Source organism: Poecilia reticulata, linkage group LG12 (genome assembly GCF_000633615.1).
Source record: "Poecilia reticulata strain Guanapo linkage group LG12, Guppy_female_1.0+MT, whole genome shotgun sequence".
Classification (NCBI taxonomy): domain Eukaryota; kingdom Metazoa; phylum Chordata; class Actinopteri; order Cyprinodontiformes; family Poeciliidae; genus Poecilia; species Poecilia reticulata.
The window spans coordinates 20,386,548-20,405,274 of record NC_024342.1 but is presented as its reverse complement, the minus strand read 5'-3'; the positions used below and the strand labels follow the sequence as shown (position 1 = coordinate 20,405,274).

Sequence of the window (18,727 nt, the reverse complement as noted above, 5' to 3'; positions counted from 1 at the left end):
ACATCCCCTAAGCAGCCAAATTTATCAGCTTCAAAAGGGGCTTATTACTTAAAATCTTTTCGAATATAACACCAGCTGTATGTATAAATGTCCAGACTGTAATGTATTAACTGAGGTCTTTGTCTCTGCTTTTGTCTTCCAGATTTTCCATATGACCTATGATCTGGCTAGTGCAGTGGTAAGAATATTTAATTTGATAGGGATGATGCTGCTTCTGTGTCACTGGGATGGCTGTCTCCAGTATCTGGTGCCTCTCCTCCAAGACTTTCCCCCTGACTGCTGGGTGTCCCTAAATGGTATGGTTGTAAGTATTACACATTTTTCTTCTTTCATGCATAAAGCCATAGTATGTCAGCAGCTGTTGCTTCCTGTATCTCTTAATTGTGGTTTGAAAACAATTATTTGCAACAAGCACGTTTTGCATTTCTACCCAGCACAATTTTAGCTGAATTATATATTACTGTTTCTATTAAATTTATATATAGATATATTTGTATCGAGGTCTGAACTTTGACTGGGCATTCTGGCATTCTGCTGGTTGAGCTGTCTGTTTATCTCAGCTCCTCCCTGGTTTGTTTTCTGTGCAATCAAAAATTGCCTCTTGATGTGGAAGGGGTATGCAGTTTATCATTACACTGCATTCATAATATGACATTGGACATACAGCCTCCATGTGCTGGTGCATTTATTAGACTGGAATAATTTAACATACAGTTTTATCCAATGCGACACAATGGTGTGGAAAATAGAGGAGTACAGCTTAATCATTGCACCAACTTCACTCCTTGTGCACGGTGTATTTGGTTTACATAAGCTGGCATAAGTTGTTGCAAAAAAGACATCTTAAGGCTTAAATCATTTTGGATTCTTTAAAAAAAAAAATCTTTGGTCTAGAATGTTAATAATATGTAATGGCTACAATCATGGACTAAAAGGATAAAATAAGTTATAAAACAGGGAATAAGACAGCAGAGTTAGGTTGTCACCAGTGCCGACATGACTGCTTTTTGGCACGTGCAAAGCTGTATGTAAAGGATTTGTACATGGAAAATGTAAGTAGTGGTTGTTTATAGCAACATTGCTTTGTTTGAGGCATCCTTCCTTTCACATTGAACTATCAGAATGCATCCTGTGAGTCTGCAGTGGCCTGGCATCCCTGACATTTTAATTAAGAGCACTATTTCTTTCATGTATGGTCTGAAACAGTTCTGAATGGCATCAATGTCTCACACTTGTAGCTATTTCGGATCCACATCAGCTCGTTTTATACATTTTAGTTTTTCCGCTTTTGCTATCCATCAAACATCACTATTGGGCAGCAAAAACAGACTTTTGTTCTCAAACATTAGCCAATATAATGATGCAAAGAAAGACGAATTGTAACTCGCGTTGTGCTTGCCTTGATTTTCTGATGGAGTTCATATGCAGAAATATAGTATCAGTCAAAACTCAAGTCTCACAAAGTTAAAAACTTCCCAGCTGTTACTAAGCTAATAGAAAATCTGCATTTCGTTGCCAAGCAGCGTGTTGCAACATCAGGGTCGGACTTGATCACACGGAGTGAGTGAACACTTTGGGAACTCCCATTGTTAACCCTATCAGAGCAGGGTTACAAGTGATTCCTCTGTTTGATTGTTCATCATGTATTGATAATTTAACACTTTACAAGTAACATGAAATTAGCATGATATGGCCCTCTTGATGTCAACACATCAATAACTAATTACTTTCTGTAGTTTTATATAAATTTGGTTTGTTTTATTGATTTTGTATATTTACAATAAAATCCATATATGGTTGATATATGGAATATATCAAGCATATATTCTTGATATAATGATATATTCAAGCATATATCAAGCATATATATGCTTGATATATATGGAATTTATTTTAATGGCACAATTCAGTTCTACTGGAAAACAGCATAGTTGGGAAAAGACTACAAACTGGCGCACTGTGGGATGACTTTATACTTGGTAAATAAATAAATGCACACAATGTGACCTCAAAATGTCCTCTCTTCATGGGATTTATACCTAAATGCTGAATATTTAAATTGCTTTACTCTTATGCTATTCCTGATCCACTTCATTCATTTATATTATTATTCTGCGTAACCCACATAAGCAGTGTTTAGTACAAAAAAAAAATGCTTTAGCTTTTTGTTTTTGTGTGCCTCATTTAGAAGCTCAACTTGTGGAAGTTCCACTTTTTCTGCACGTAGACATGCTTTTAAATCATGCAGAAAGGATTTACTTACATTTAAGTGTAAATTAAAATAGAATGGTCCCCTGTATATTATCATGCACACAAAGTTCCCTGTTTTATGAAAGAAACGTGCCTAAACATTATGTGAAAGGACAGTTTCAAACGTCCTGGATCCATTTGTGTGTACGGGCAAACACTTAACTGTAGTAGAAAATCGGTGCAAGTCTTTGAACGTCTGACTACTTCCTGCATGCTTCAGAGTGTGTTTAGGATGACGGTTTCTCAGTCATGAAATGGTGTCAAGTATAGGTGTTACTTCGGCTGAGAATTAGTTTCACTACAGTGTAGAAATGGGAGATGACTTGAAAACGTATCTTTTTTTTTTTAACATAACCGTCATTTTTATTTAGGGTCCTTGTAGTCTCCCTCCTCTTGGGCATTCTTTTCCTTCCTCAGCATTATTTCCTCCTCACTGTCTCTGCCTTAAGTTGGGGGTCAAGCATCGCTGCTCCTCTTGGAGCAACATGATTGTGCAGAAGTGTGTACATGCCTCCTGGGTCACTCTGCTTGTAAATGCTCGCCTATGGAAGTCTTCTGCCTTCTCATCTCCTTCTATGTGATAAACATTTTTGTGCTCCACATGCATGCTGGCCGCTCTGAGGCATTGGGCTCGAGGTGCAAATGTCAGCTCTGCTCAGCGTCACGGTTCTGTTTCCCACTCTTATCTTTACTTTGAGGCAATGAGTTGCCTAAGCTAGCTCACTACCAGCTTGCAAGTGTTACTCATGCAAGCAGATGGAACAAACAGATCCTTCTCTGTTTGCACCCAAAGACTTTGGACTGATCTAATTTCCCACATGAGTGCTACAAATCGTCCTCGCCAATAGTCCACAAAGTGGGAGATTAATCTTCCTCTCTTACGTTTTACTTTGATTTGCAGCCGTTTGGTTGTAAACGTGTTTATAATCTTAAAGCGTAGTGACAAACAGCTCCTGTTTTTGTGCTGCAGGTTGTTGCCCTTGCTCAGTATGAGTTCGACACATTCAGCTTCTTGTATGCAAATCAGTGTAAAAATGAACTCATGTAAAAGGCTAATTTGATGCCCCCTGTGTGGCAGGATCATTTCTCCCCCCTGCCACCACAAACAACGCTATGCTTAAAGCTTCAGAGTGAAGGAATATTTTTGAAACAAAGAGGGCACAAATGTTTGCTGGAGGCAAGGGTGACCTAAATCATTAATTCCAACTACTTAAATTCTCTTTTCATAAGGCTGTATACTCGTAAATTAATTTGCATGAAGAAGCAAGAAAACAATGATGTCCCCTGGCCCTTAAATCTATGTCAGGTTTCAAAACCTGACATTGCCTTTGTGTCAGTGTCCACGACAGAATATTTTACATCTAATTTACAGTTAAGACCGTATATTTACATACACTGTGTAAAAGCACAACAATAGCTGTTTATCCTCTTTGTCTGACAAGAAATCAGTCTAAACATTTTCTTCTTTTCAATGTCATTCAGAATAAATAAAATTATTTCTATTTGCTAATTCAAATTCTGAAGTCTACATACAGGTACTTAACATTTTGTAGTACTGCTATCTAAGCTGAATGTTGGGTCAGATGTTTTGGGTGCCTTTTTACAAGGTCACCACGATAGTATGCTGATTTTTTAAAATTTTAAATAATTATATTTTTTTGACCCACTTGTTCAGGCAGAACTGACGTGACTGAGTCAGGTTTGTATGTTTCCTTGCCAACAAACTTTCTGAAACTCAGTTCAGAGCTTTGCATCCACTCCAGAATATTGACTTTGTTGTCTGTGAGCCACTTTGTAGCTAACATGACAGTATATTTATGGAGATTGCCCACTTGAAAGACCCATGTGTGTACCCAAGCTTTACATCTTAGGCTGTTGTTGTGCTCCACATCATGCCATCAGTTTTGTGAAGCGTACCCTGTAGTTTGTAATTTGATCTAAATTATCCTTAGGAATGAGTGTGTGCATGCTTGCTGTTCCTGTGTGTCTGTGATGGACTGATGATCTATCCTTACGTCCTTCATTCACATTTCTGATTATTACTATTTGCACATTAGGCTGGATGATGCCGGGAAAAGAAATAAAGTACTAATAAAGTTTTTAACTTTTTTACTTTTATTTTACCCATTTTGATTGATTGGAATCTTAAAGCCGGATATATATTGTATGGAGAGAAATTATAAAAGGTTTAAATTAGAATTTGAAAGTAGGTACCAAAGAAACATTTATTTATTTTTTTTTTTGGTAATTTCTTAGTTTTTATTTCTACAATAATTGGGGAGCAACTGAGGTAAAATTTGTAATAAGCCAATAGTTTTCGTTAGGCTTGTGCTCATGAGCAGCTGGCGTGGTGTCACAGACTCTGATGTGAGCAGATTGTGGAATCTCTTCCCCGTGGATCTTTGCTGAAGTAATAGCCTGTGTGCTGACTGTGGCCTGGCAAATCCAAAGTGATAAGTCGCGCCCACGTGTGGGATCCTTCTTCTCACAATGTCACAATACATTAGCGTACATGGGCTAAATATCTTCACATCTCTCTCCCTCTCTCTCTCTCACTGTCTGTTTTCTGTTGTTTTTTTTATTTGGCTTATTTCAGGTATAAATACCTGATGGAATTCAACGATTGGCGCCTGAGTGTTTTTCCAAATCCAGTGTCTGTATCATTTCATCCCGATGAGTTCAAATTCACCATATTTATTTATTCGTGTAGTTGGCTTGTACTTGGTTTCCAGCTGGGGCTAGAAGAGTGAGGAGTGCAGATACTGCTGAGTGTTGCAGTACAGCCTGGATGCCTGTTATCTTTCTGACTAATGGCCTGAGAGTACCTTCTTACTCTTTAGAGGCTGCATTTACTTAATCACCAGACAAGATAATGCCGCTGTCACTGTGCCGACTCTGTCGGGGGGTGATGGGCCGTTCTATTTGTTTGCATATGGACATGTGTCTAGGAGCATGTGTGTTACGCAAATGCACTTATAGTGAGATATAGTCAACTAAGTTCTAGATCGCTGAACATTCGTGTTTAAGCGTCGAGACGTGCAGAAACAGTGGGTAGACGCACACGCAAGCACGCGCACACACACATGCACAGGCTGAAATCCACGAAGGCCCGGATAGCCATGCAAACTATCCGTCAGTCACCCCTCTTGGCTTTTTTATTGCAAGGTCACCCACTTGATTTTCCCTCCAACCTTCTGAATGACTCACTTCCAGCAGCCAAACTCAGTCCTGAGTTTTATTAATTAATCTGACGTTTTTCTTTCCTTCTGTTACTTTTCCCTCAAATTTAATTCTGGTTTCATTGACCATTGACTTTTCTATTTTTATTTGTATAAATGCCTCTAAAGTTGGAGTAAAATTATTGTTGGAGTTGCAGTTTTCTCAAATGAAAATGTCTTTTTAAAAATTTTTTATTGTGCAGCGTGGCTTAATACTCCTTAACAGCTGCAATAAGTTTAGGGGATGTCACCATCCGATTAGAGACTGAAGTTGATGCCCATTACTCTTTATAAAATAGACAAACGTTTAAAAGTCTTGTCACATTGCCTTGTACTGTCCTACCAGAAGGCAAAACCATATCATGATGCTGCTAACACATTTCTCATGCCATGTTCATGAAGATGTGCACTGCTACCTTTCCTCTACACACTCAATTTCTTTTCTCACACTTTTCCTTTAAATGGTTTATAGCAGATTTCTATAAACCACCAGAGCTGTGGACCTGTGCAACTCCTCCAGTGCTGCAATGGCCATTTTGGATGATTCTCCAATAACTGTTCTGCTTGTCATATTTTTAGCAGTTGTGCCTCCCGTATTATATTTTCAGATAATGGACCAAACAGTGCTGTGTGAGATTTCAAATCTTCAGATATTATTTCACAACCCAACTCTGCTTTTATCGTACTTTGGCATGCACTTTGTGTTGTTTTTTCCCTTTAGCAGTTATTACCGGTCTGTCCTCATTAGTTTGCTCACTAATGCTCTTCAAGAAACCAATACTGGATTCACAGAGTAGCTGTAATTTTTCCTAAGACCAAATTAAATAGGTTGCCTTCAAAGACAATTGTTGTAATGGACTCTACTCAGGGGTATTTTTCAGGTAAACACTGATGTTTTTTGACCTTCAAAACCAATGTTATAAGAGGACAGACTGTGTTCTTTGTAGCAGTGTACTGCATCCTGTTAGCCTCTTAGTTATTCATCAGTATCAACAACAACCAACGCCTCTGGGCGACACTCAACTCTGGGGTGATGGTGAATCAGCAACTGCCTGCCGGTCACATAACCAGCTACATCTTGTGTAAGGCAACTGGAGGAGACTAGATTGTGACTAATGAAACGAAATCCTGGCAGGCTGTTGGATGCAGAAAGCACGCTGGTAAACACATGGCGCTGTTAAATTACAGAAACTTTGTAGCAGCTGATACTTAAATTATGGAATGGAAAGGAATTTGTTTTGGGTACGACGTCGGTAGCACTCTGCAGAAAGATAAATACAGAGTTTCTGATGTCAGTAGATGAAGAGAGACATGGCAAGTGACAGAATCGTTGGATGTAAAGGGCTTTGTGCATAAAGCTGCAGAATGTGTTCTAGCAAAAGACGAATTATTGGAGTAATAACTTATCGGTCCATGAAAGCGTCCACACAGAGAAGCAAAAATAAGGTACCATTCTGGAAAATTATTGCACTTTATCATTTTAGACACACGAGAGTCTACGAGGTAAACGAGGTTTTAAAAAGTTATGGTTTTAAAAGCAATGCAAAAACAATTCCATCATATTTCCCAAGGTTTCATGTTTTTCTAATGACATGCCAGACCCACTGGCTGACATTTCCTTCCAGTTCCACGGGGCAATAAAGTGACACAGTGCTGCACCTTCCCCTGCTGCTGCTGCTGGACAGCTGGCTTATAGACACTAACTTACAAGTCAGTCAAGTTCTTCAGTTTGAAAATCTTTGTGAAAACCAGAGCAGTCAAACTGGAGAAGCCCCATCCTTCACTCATGACCTTGCTTTAGCCTTCGCACTGTCCAACAATATCTACGCGAGGTTAACTGGTCTCTCTGAATTGCCCGTAGGTGTGCAATTTTTTTGCCCTGTGTCCAGCAGCTAAGATTTGAACCCCTCTGCCCCGACCCCCATCTTCTACACATCCACAATAAATTTGTAAATTCTTCAAATTGCTTTAAAACTTACAGCTGCATTAAGAAGCATGTATGTGTGTTTTTGTTGTATTGTCTTGTTCTGTAGTTTAAATGTGGCAAAAGGGAGATCTCATACACATCCTGTAGTGAATGATTTTGTCAGACACACATTCATCTGGAAGCCATATGTAAATATTAACTCATGAGTTAGAGACGTGTGCTGATAGACCAGACTGTGTTAATGTACAGCCGTCTAAATGCCATTTGTGCCACTACAGAATCTGAGTGACTCAAGCAATGTGAATATTTGAGAACATGAGAGGAAGTCAAAGTTTTTAGTTTGTGGAAAGAACAGTGATTCCCAAACAGAGGCTAACTGAGAAAAAAAAAACAAACACTTAAAATTGAGGTACCCAGTGAGCCTTGAACTCTTTTGTCTCTCGCATAGGTGGGGTTGAGATAAGTGTATCGTTTGGAGCAAATTTTAATGTAATTTCTGTCTGCAAGATGCAAATATATTACAGCAGTAAGCGTTCTGGCTGCCGTTTGTAAGACCCGTCACATTTCTTCCCCTGCAAAGACTTGCCGAGTACCACAACCTCAAAGGGCTTATTCTCCTGCTCACCAGAGATCCTGCCTGTCCTCCAGGGAGGGGGAAAAAAGCACACTTTCACATTTGATAAGTGCGGTGTTAATGAGGAGGCTAAATCCTGCAGGTCTCACTTCCAAACATGACTGTCGTGGCTCAGACCAACAAAAGTGGGGAACAAAAGACATTAGAGAGTTCTGAAACAAAGCTAGAAAGCTTTTCAAGCCCAGCAGTGAAATAGTGTTGATGCATTAACACATTTTAATGGTTTCACATCACCGTTTCAATAGGAAGTCACTTCCAATGTGCTTTTAAATCTGTAAAAAGGGCAAGATATAAAGGAGACTGCCTAAAGGCCAGGGATATTACGCCAAAGCTGTTATAAACAGCAACATCGAGCATGAGGGGATAGCGCCTGACATCAGGGAAAGAGACAGTGTAAAGCAGTAATCTTTGAAATAATATTCAAACATTTGCACCCCGCTAGACTTTCTCACCCCAGAGTTATTTTTGTTGAAAATTGAGGACGTAAGAACGTATAAATGAAACGAGTGTTTGACAAGGAGGTTAAAAGCCTGAAAAGCCTCCTCTTCCCTTTAAGCCTGGTCAGTTTCTGGAGGAAGTTGCTGGAAATGTCTCAGTCAGTCACACATTTCACAAATTATTGCGCTAACTTTGTCAAAAGCAGACCGGCCCTTCAGGTTTTACCCTGTCCGAGAAAAAGAGAAACGTCTCTGTGTATTCAAGGTTTATTTAAAAAAAAAAATACAAATAAAAAACAAGATGCATTCTTACTTCTGCTAATGAAACACAAGCATACTGATTATCAAAATTGAAATTTTTAAGTTTTTGTTATTGCTTTTTAAACACAGACATTCAGATCAAAAATCTGCTATTGCCGTTGCAATATCAGCCTGCACACTATTGTAACTGCAAAAGACTTTTTGGAGTGCAGCAATTGTTGACTAATATAGCTTACCAGTTCTGAAGATCTGTTTTCCATGTTTATTAGATATTTAGCCATCAAGACGAAAAGCCGAGAAAGAAGAAAACGGGCATATGTCCCACCTGATATCTTCATTGTAATATTATTTCCATTGCACAGTTTTCTAAATGTCAACCAAATTATTGAGTGCTTTTACACTGCATAGTTTTTTTTCTCTAACAAATGTCTATTGTTATAAAATATGTAAGAAAAATTTTTTTTTATTCAGAGTATGTGTCGACTAGCACTGCAAGTTTAGCTCCCAGTGGAAAAACAAGCTGATAAAAGCTGGTTAGTTACTCCACCTGCCAGCCTTCTGTGAGGTGCTTTTCATCTTGCTAACTTTAGTAACAGCTTTAACACCATTACTTAAGCCACAAATATTTCCTAAGACCTGAATTTTGTTTTCTCAGAAGCCCAGGGCAAAGAAGCCTTCTCTCCAGCTTAAAGGCAGTGTGCAGCATCAGCTGAGGAATGGGGAGGGTTACAGCACCCTATAGTTGAAACCGCTGGATAAAACGTTAGTTCATATGGTATATGTGAATTAAAGTTTTATCCAGCAGTAAACTGGATAAACTATTGATGTAATTGAAACTGTTCAACTCTGAGAAGTAAGATTAGTTTTTAAAGATACACTGAACACATTACATTTTTGTGGTAGATTTTCAACATTAGTTACTTTATTCTGAACAATATGTGTTTTTTCATCATTAATTTTAACTTTTAAAGAACTATACAAAGATTTTAAAAAAAAACCCACATAATTCACAATAGTTTTTAGAAGTATTTCTTCCACAAGCATTTGACTTTAATTTATGATTGCGGCATTGTATGTGAAATAGCAGTTGCTAAAAAGAATTGTGTGCTATTATTATAAAGCGAGGACAAAGTTACTATGGAGTTTAATATTGTTTTTTGTAGAATTGTGCCAGGGTAATATGGCTACCGTCATAATGTACAGATCATTGCCCTGACTCTCAGGTTAGCTTCTTTAATCATTGTGCTTCTACTAATTTCTTTTTAAATACTTTTGTGAAAATACCAAACTTTGATTTTTCTTCTCACAGCAGCAGCATTTACACTGAAATAAATGCTGACACACGCATCAGTGTGACATTGCAGAATTTTCACCAATAGTGTGTTTATGGAAAAAAAACAAAAAAAAAAAACAATCAGAATTCGTTCATAGCTAATCCACTTGAAAATTAGCCAACTCCAGGCTCTAAATCAATTTGAACTTTCAATATTTTCCATTTCTATCAAATGCAATACAACTTAAAGCAGGCTGTCCTCTGAGCTGAGTCACGGTGAGATAACAGCTAGGGATACTTGCTTTATACATAAATGGGAATTGCAAAGGGATAATAAAACTAACATCTCCCTCAAGAGAAACCCAGCTCTGCATGCTATTGTGTAGTTAAGGGCAAGTGCAGGAGATAAACTAATCAGGTCAACAGAACACATGCCAGGGGGGATTACAGGCATACCTTTGATTTTATTTCCACTTTTGAGAAGAAAATGTGGGGTCAGGTAAGTCCTGGAACAGTGAGAGCAGAGAGGGAACAGAAACGGGTAGAATGAGGGCCTTAAGGTCTTAGGCTTGACATGAATGCTGGCTAAAAGCCATCAAAGCAAAGCCATCTTTTCTTACCCTGCAGTAACTCCCCCCAACCCTTCTCTGTCTCCCTCCACTCCTCTCTCTCTGTCCTTGCAGAATGTGTCCTGGGGTAAGCAGTACTCCTATGCCCTCTTCAAAGCCATGAGCCACATGCTGTGCATCGGGTATGGTGCCCGGGCGCCCGTCAGCATGTCTGACCTGTGGATCACCATGCTGAGCATGATCGTGGGCGCCACGTGCTACGCTATGTTTGTGGGCCATGCCACAGCTCTAATCCAGTCACTGGATTCCTCACGCAGGCAGTACCAAGAGAAGGTAAGAGTCATGCCGTTGCATACAGGAAACATAATACTTTAAAAGTAGATTAGTCCCACTTGATTTAAAAGGGGTTACAGGGTGTAAGACCTAAGGTAAGATAGCAGAATTATACCAGGTATTAGTTTGATTGGTTGGCTCTTTTTCTTTTTTTTTTTTTTAAATTACATAAGATCTTGCTCTTTGGAGCGAAACTTAAATTAGCTTTACTCTCAGTTGCTCTCGGATTGTAAAATCCAGGATGATGACCAGAAAAGAGGATATTTCCACAGCAGACAAAAGTAAGGTCGCTGGGGTCAGGATTGGACTTTAAAATGACCAGAGAAGTTGCATTATGTTTTTCTTTCTTTTAATTTTCCCTATTACATAGATTTTTTTTTTCTTTTTCCGCATGGAGAGTGATTATTTTGCTTTACACCCAGCCACCATCTGTGATCATGCTGAGGGGCCTGGGCTTCTCCCAGAACAGCCGGCAATGACCGATGTGCTCCTCAGTTTGCATGCGAGACGCCAAGTTCAACTTCCATACTTCTCCGTTACGCAGCAGTAAACCCATTTGCTGTGCGTTCCATACGGCCGTGTGCTGGTGGGGATTAACGTCCTCTAAGTTGTGTCATGCCAGGACACATATATGATTAAAACAAAAAGCTGAACTGTTCCTTATGCTGCAGCAGCATTAAATCCAGCTTAGACGAGCTGAATTGTCCATAATGTATTCCATTTATTTAATCTTAAGTTGTTTTTGCTAGAACAATGATTTTTTTTTTCAAAATTACAGAAGTTAAAAGTGAATTTTATACAGCTGTAGGAGCTGCACATTTGAGATTTTAGTAAGATACTACAAACTACTGGTTTTAGTGATTCTCAGCTATTTGTCACCACAAAGACTCTCCAGTCATTATGTATCATGCCATAAAATCTTCTCAAAAGACGAAAAGGTTAATTGATTTTATATCCATTTAAGACGACATTCTGAGATACCCGATCGACATCTGTAAGATACTGAAGCATATGTAATTAGAGGTGCTATAATTAGTTGATTAGGGAAGTCGATGTGAAGTTCCTTTGATGTTCATTCAGTAATAGAAGCCACTTTGAGCCTTTCAACTTGTCTCTTGTGCTCATATGTGGTAATTGGGCATTCCTAATGAGATTTATCCTTAAAGGCTTGCAATTAATCAAATATCACAATTGACAAGTTTCTTTAAAAGAAGTACAGCAAAACACAAATATACCTTACATATGTTTTTGTATAAGTCGGGATTTAGGTTAGTGAAAGTTTTTAAGTGAAATGAAGTTCTTATTGCTGCTTCTTTCTCCTTTTTGTGTTTAGTTTGACCTGCAGGTCATCAGTAATAGCTCAAACAGGACATACAACTGAAAACAAGGCTTGCACTTCTCATATGAAATCGATCAGAAATTATAAACAAACCATTTAATGCAATAAGATATAATGCAGTACATTGCATTTGAAATGGTTCGGTTTATTGCAATATGATTAGACACAATAAAAATGCTGGATAATCTAATGTAATACAGTGTGATATGATGCAGTATGAGACAATTTGATACGATGCCGCATAACTCAAGTTACCACCTTATTGTGTTATATGGTGCATTGCAGTAAAATGAGACTTAGTGTGGTACAGTATATGATTTACTACTAGAAAGGATAATATGTTATAGTTTGACCCGATACAATACATTATTGTATTTGATACAATGCAGCTCAATACAATCTGATTTGACACAATATATTGCCTGCAACAATGCAGTATGTAATTTAATACTGTACCATATGATGTAATACAATTACAATACATAATGAAACAATTTGACATAAAGAAATACAGCATACATTGTACATGATACAATATAACACAACATGCTAATATGAAATGTCGAATGATATGCTTAAAAGTGATACAATTTAATGCACTGAAAATGGCACACAGTGGTGTTACAATGAGATGTGAAACAACAAAATATGGTAAAATACGATTAGGTTCAATGTAAATATGATATAATGCAACCCAAATAAACTTTAGCTGTTTTCTGCCAGTCCACTAACAGCTGACTCAGAGATTACGTCTTGGTTTGTTGCAGACTCGTGTTGTGTTGGTTTGTGCATCAACACAAACAAAAGAAAAAAGGGAAAAAGTTCAAGTGGTACACGTTAGCTGTCTCGTGGGAGGCTGTTGCCATAATTCAGATCTGCAGAGTCACCTTGGCTGTAACTGTAACAGGACATGCTAAAGTACCAGTTCATTAATTTGCACCTTGCTTATAAAAAGCATTTTAATGCTTTTAATTTATTCTAGCACGATGGGCTGACCTTGCCAGACGCTTTCGTGGTCGATGCAATCTAGAAAAAGCACTCGTTGCATTTGGCACGGCTCCACAAAGCTGTTTAACATGCCACTTAAGACTTGTCATTGCTATATAATTGCAGGGCTTTTGCCAGAATCGTTCTGCTGCAGAATCACTCTTGCATGTATGCTTGAAGTTTAATCATAAAAATAGAAGAAGAAAAAAACATCTGGACATTTTGCATGTCCAGATTTATTGTAATTAGGAAAGTAATGTTAGGATTGCTTATAGACAGCTAAAGGCACACCACAAAACATTTTTACAAAACAGTTGCCCACAGAAAACAAGCCCAGGAGTCTAAGGTTACTGAATTAGTGGGATTTCTCTTGCTCAGTGTGTGATGTGCATCTGCTTCACAGCCGACAGTCTTGATCTACTCCTCCCTTCCCGTTTTACCTTTCATTTCAACAGCCCTCCAGGCATTGAACTCCTAGCTTTGAGGCCGTGAATATGTCTTGTTTGTGGGAGCAGAAACCCCAGTGTGTGGCCAGGTTCAGCCAGGGCTGATTTGCTGCATGGCTGTGCATATCAGTGAAGCAGGATGAGGAGCAGCAGGAATGAGTTCAGGGTGCTGAGCTGAGCCTCTAGTCATTACATTCATCTCTGCCACAGCTGGAGGGGGCTGAAGGGGGTTAGAGACATGGATGCAAAGATGGATGACGTGGGAGTTCTCATTACAAGTAATTCAGCGGTAGATGATGTTTGTTGCAAGCAGTTGTTGGGGAAAATGATACCCATATAGCCAATGTTTTTAAATGTTTTCTTGTGTTGCGTGAGGGTGAAAAAAAAAACAGACTTAAAGGGGATGAAAAAGACAGAGTGAGCACTTTTAGTGGCGAGGAGTCAGAGACATTGTTGGAGGGGAGAGAAGGAAGTGAGGGAGTGAAGTATGCATGATACCAACACATTCCTGCTGTGATGCCTTGGTGCTGAATCACTGCAACTCAGAAGACATCTGTGTCATTCAGTTCAGGAAGACAGAAGACCTCTCTCTGTATAGCTGCTTCCTATATTTTGCACCAAAAAGATCCTTTTTTAGCTACTTTAGGCACCAACTAAAAATACATATTAGATTTTTTTCTTTAGGAAATTGATCGACTCATGTAAGAACTAAATGACTGAGGGATATGGGTAGTTTTAGTCAGATGCTGGAACTTAATTACTTCATCACAAACTTAGAAATGCTTAAAAAAAAGGTAGAATTTAAAATTAAAATTAAAGCTCCACAAACAAGAATTTAGCATCTAATTTCTGATCTGATGTTTGTTTTATGGAAAGCTTTGGATTAACAAAGCTAATCAATTCTGCAAAAAAATGAACACTACGACATGGCAACGGCATTTACACTTTATTTACTATACCTTCTTTAGGTGGTGGTTGGATCAGAGTAGAACTTCATACCCCATGTGTGGGAGAAAAGTCGTAAAACAGGAGTTCAGTCTTATTGTTTGAAGGAAAATCAACATTAGTGTGGAATTTTGGATTGTTTTCTAGCAATTAGTGCAGGTAGCAGAGCTAGCAACATTCTTAGAGAATGCTAGGATTTTCCATAGACCAACATTTCCATTAAGAATATAAACACTTCTAAATCCTGTTAGTTCTTTAAAAAACGGAGGTTGAATAGCAAAAGAATAATGCAAAGCAATTTTGGTGCGATGTGCTCATCTGTCCTGCTATCTGCTAAAAGTGAGGCCTTTTCTCATTCTGCAGTCTGAATGAACTGCAGACACGTAGCTGATGCTGAAAATAGCACACCGAGTCTTTTTTGCTCAGTAACAACCTCTACTATGAAGAACGTAGTGGATAGCTTGATCTTAGAGGTGCTTGCTACTCATCAGTTTCTGCCCAGTAAGAGCTCACCAAGTTACAAAATTATCTCATTGTGAGTCATCAGTTGATTTCCCATTTATCTTTACTGAAAGTACTATATGTTAAACAGCAGGTCATGTTGATAATCCTCCCAAGTTCTGCACTTTCGCCTCACTCTGTGCCCCACCTTGACTAACTGAGTCAAAATGCCCTGCTTCAGTCACAGTGGACACTCTCCAGCATCAACTGTGTGAACTCAAAATAAATCAATTTCCCACAAACAAAACCCTGGCCCCTTATCACCTTTCTGCAGCTGGGAGAGGGAATCAATAAAGGGGGGTATTGTGACTCAAGTGTCTTCTCTCGCTCGCTGACAAAATTCATTTTGTGGGGCCAGTTGTGCCGCACCGGTCAAAGAGCTTGCCACTGGCCTGAGCTACCAACCTCAGCTGCTGTCTGCTCTCCCCCACTGCTCTGCTATGATTACCCAGGGGAGTGTGAGAGACGTTGTTTATTTTCAGCTGTCTGGGCTGCGGACTGGATGGTGAAGATTGTCTCTCACAAATCTGTTACAAAACTGATCAAAATAGATGGTTTCTTCTGCATCTTCGGCTTTCCCTTATTTCTCCTCTTTTTGATTTTTCTGAAGCTTGAATGAAAACTTTTTCACAGATTTAGTAATTGAATAAAAGGCAAGAAAGGGGAGGATTGAAAGTTTCTCTTGTATTTGTAATATGCTAATATTCTTATCCCATTTACATTTTACAGCTTCTTTTTTTGTCATAGACTGAAAAGAGTTTTGTTTTTGTTTTTCTTTGAACTTTTATGAAGGTTTTTCTGCTGGTTTTGTGAGATTACTTGATTCGTCCCTAGTCTTGAAAACAGCCTCCTTGGTCTTTACTTCTTACAAAGGTTAAGTTGTTTCATTTGAAGAAACCTATAGTTGTCCTAATGGCAACAAATAACATTTTGATTTCACCTCATTGGAGATGAATGTGGAAAAAAACCCCTCACATTTCCATTTTTTTTAGTAAAAAAAAACCTAACCTTAACAAAAACTTGGTCACATTTTCTCATGTAAATAAAAGACTTAAATGTGTAACTTGTTTGTCATCCTACCCCTTCACTCTGACACCCCCAAACAAAGGTTAGTTCAGAAGTCACCAAATTAACAAGTTAACTGCTGTTAGCATTTTGTCTAACAAAATACTCAAACTGATCATCAAATTTGATCTTCTAAAACCATTAGTTACTCTGAAAAACATTCAAAACAGGTTTGAAAAGCCTGGTTGTAGAAGCTGTTAGCACAGATCTATCATTGAGTCTGCTTAATATTCTTGTCCTTCACGGTCTGATGTGCGATGCAGACACACACAGACACATCAACCCAGGATTAATGTAGATAATGAAAAAGTTATTTGTAATCTAATGGCCATTTTTAATCACTGAATCAAACCTTGGCTTCCTTTGAACAGATCTCAAGTAGTGACTTGTACATGAGTTGTTTGAAAAACGATCTGTACTCCTAAACATTTTCATTCTTTTTATGCGTTGGGTACATTATTTCATATTGCCACGTAGCTCCTGAAGGGGCTGCTGAACCTCAGGAAGAAAACTGAAGTAAAAATGTTCAGCATGCATTATTTAATCTTTTCCTTGGAGTGCCTGTGAAGAAATCATTGACTAAAATACAGACAGGAAACAGAGCACTGACAAGGTCAAACGCATCACAAGAACATAAGATTGAAATACAAAAGACACTTGCTACCTACAGCAAAAGACAACTTTTCTTTAAAAGAAATGTTTTAGGCTCCCTTTTAAGTTGTCCATAGTCCTGTGATTGTCCTTACAATAAATATTTTCCAAAATATTTGATCAAATTAGTCTGAAAATTCATTTTCAGTTTGTTTTATTTGTTGTAGAGCCTAGTTTGGTAATTCGCATTAGCGCTAGGTTAGGTGAGGCTATCTGAGCTGCTACCTTGGTCAGACATAGCTCTCGGCCTGTTCTTGTTCCTGCTTTCCTTCACCAGCTGCATCTCTCCCTTTGTGGCTGTACCTCCACACACCACCAGGATATGGCATTGTGACTCAGTGAGCGCACGACTTGTCCCCGTTACAGGGACACGAAAGTACACTGTGGCAATGTTGACAATGCTATTCGCAACCTTGCTCGTGATTCAGATCGTACTTTAAAATGACTTTTTTTTTGACACGCACATCTTAACAGCATTCTGCCAAATAAAGGGATTGTAAAAGCTGTATGAACTGAAGCATGTCATTTTCTTTTTTTTCATCCTTTCCTAGTATAAGCAAGTGGAGCAATACATGTCTTTCCACAAGCTTCCAGCAGACATGAGGCAGAAAATCCATGACTACTATGAGCACCGCTACCAAGGCAAGATTTTTGATGAGGACAACATCCTGAGTGAACTCAACGACCCACTCAAAGAGGTGAAACAGCTTCGCTGATGAAACACAGGAGTGAATTCAAACTTTGACCCCATATCATTTCCTGTTTGATGGAAAATTTTAATTGTATTTTAGAATAGTTAAAAAAAAAAAAAAATACAGTGAAAAGTGTTTCTGACAGCTGGTGTCACATTTGCGAGAGAAAAAAAAATCTATTCTGAAGGGTGAACTTTGAATGTTTAATTTGGCACAAAAAATAAATGAGCATTAGGTTGAAAGATGTGTGTGTGGCGAGGGGCTAGTTTATGTCTGACGCCTTAAGACTCGGGTGTTAAGACAAAATATTTTGCAGGGTTAGTTCAGTATGTGCAAAGAGAAAAACCTTGCATAGAAAAGAGACTGCCAAATGATCTAAACAAACACATTTTATTTTGTAATATAATGAACTAAAACATACATGGATTGTGAATGTTTGTTTATAGCACTGATAGATTGAGTATGGTTGTCACACTTTTAAAACGTTGCTATTTTTGAACATTAACTTAAATAATAAATAAATAAATGAAAACAAAAACGTGTTCAATCTGTTGTTGCAATTTGTCAACTTAGTGCAGAAATAAATGTTATTTTTTAGCATTCATTTGCTAAAATCAAATTCTTGCATTTTTTTTCCCGCAATATAGATGGGTAAATGGATGGCAGGCACAAATCACATGCTTTGAAGAATCTGTAATCACTGAATAATTCAGTCCAGGTATCATTTCAGGCACAGTCTGAGGTGTTTACCTACCTGCAGTCATTGCAGTATAAATAAATAATAAACAGAATTATTTATTTATTAGTTATAATAACTAATAAATTAGTTATTTATTAGGCCTACGTAAATATGTTCGCCTTCGGACATTATGGCCATTATAATGATGAATACAAGAAAAACATCTTCTTTGGTTTGTAATTGCAGACAGCCATACTGTTTCCGCACCGCTGCATAACCTCCAACTTGTATTCCTGCTGGCTGCCATATGACAAATCTTCAAAAAGGCAAAGCCAAACATTCATTCCCAGACATGAATGCCGGCCCGCTATGAGAACCGTTTCCTGTCTAATTCATTAATTCAGGTGCACGACTGAGGTCAGAACTCCATAGCGTTTGCTGACAAACGCATCTGAGGCTGCGCTAGCATTCTTCTCTGTTGCCCTCATGTAGCCAGCGAAACATTGCAGAGATTGGTTAT

The 18,727-nt window shown here is 38.4% G+C and overlaps 1 protein-coding gene across 1 annotated transcript in view; it reads left to right on the top strand.

Moving 5' to 3' along the window:
- Positions 1-18,727, top strand: part of hcn1 (hyperpolarization activated cyclic nucleotide-gated potassium channel 1) — an 81,716-nt gene that overhangs the window by 41,420 nt on the left and 21,569 nt on the right. The window contains exons 3-5 of the mRNA XM_008424521.2: positions 143-304; positions 10,684-10,902; positions 17,388-17,534. Coding sequence (XP_008422743.1) covers positions 143-304; positions 10,684-10,902; positions 17,388-17,534 — 528 coding nt within the window. The remainder of the gene's footprint in view (positions 1-142; positions 305-10,683; positions 10,903-17,387; positions 17,535-18,727) is intronic.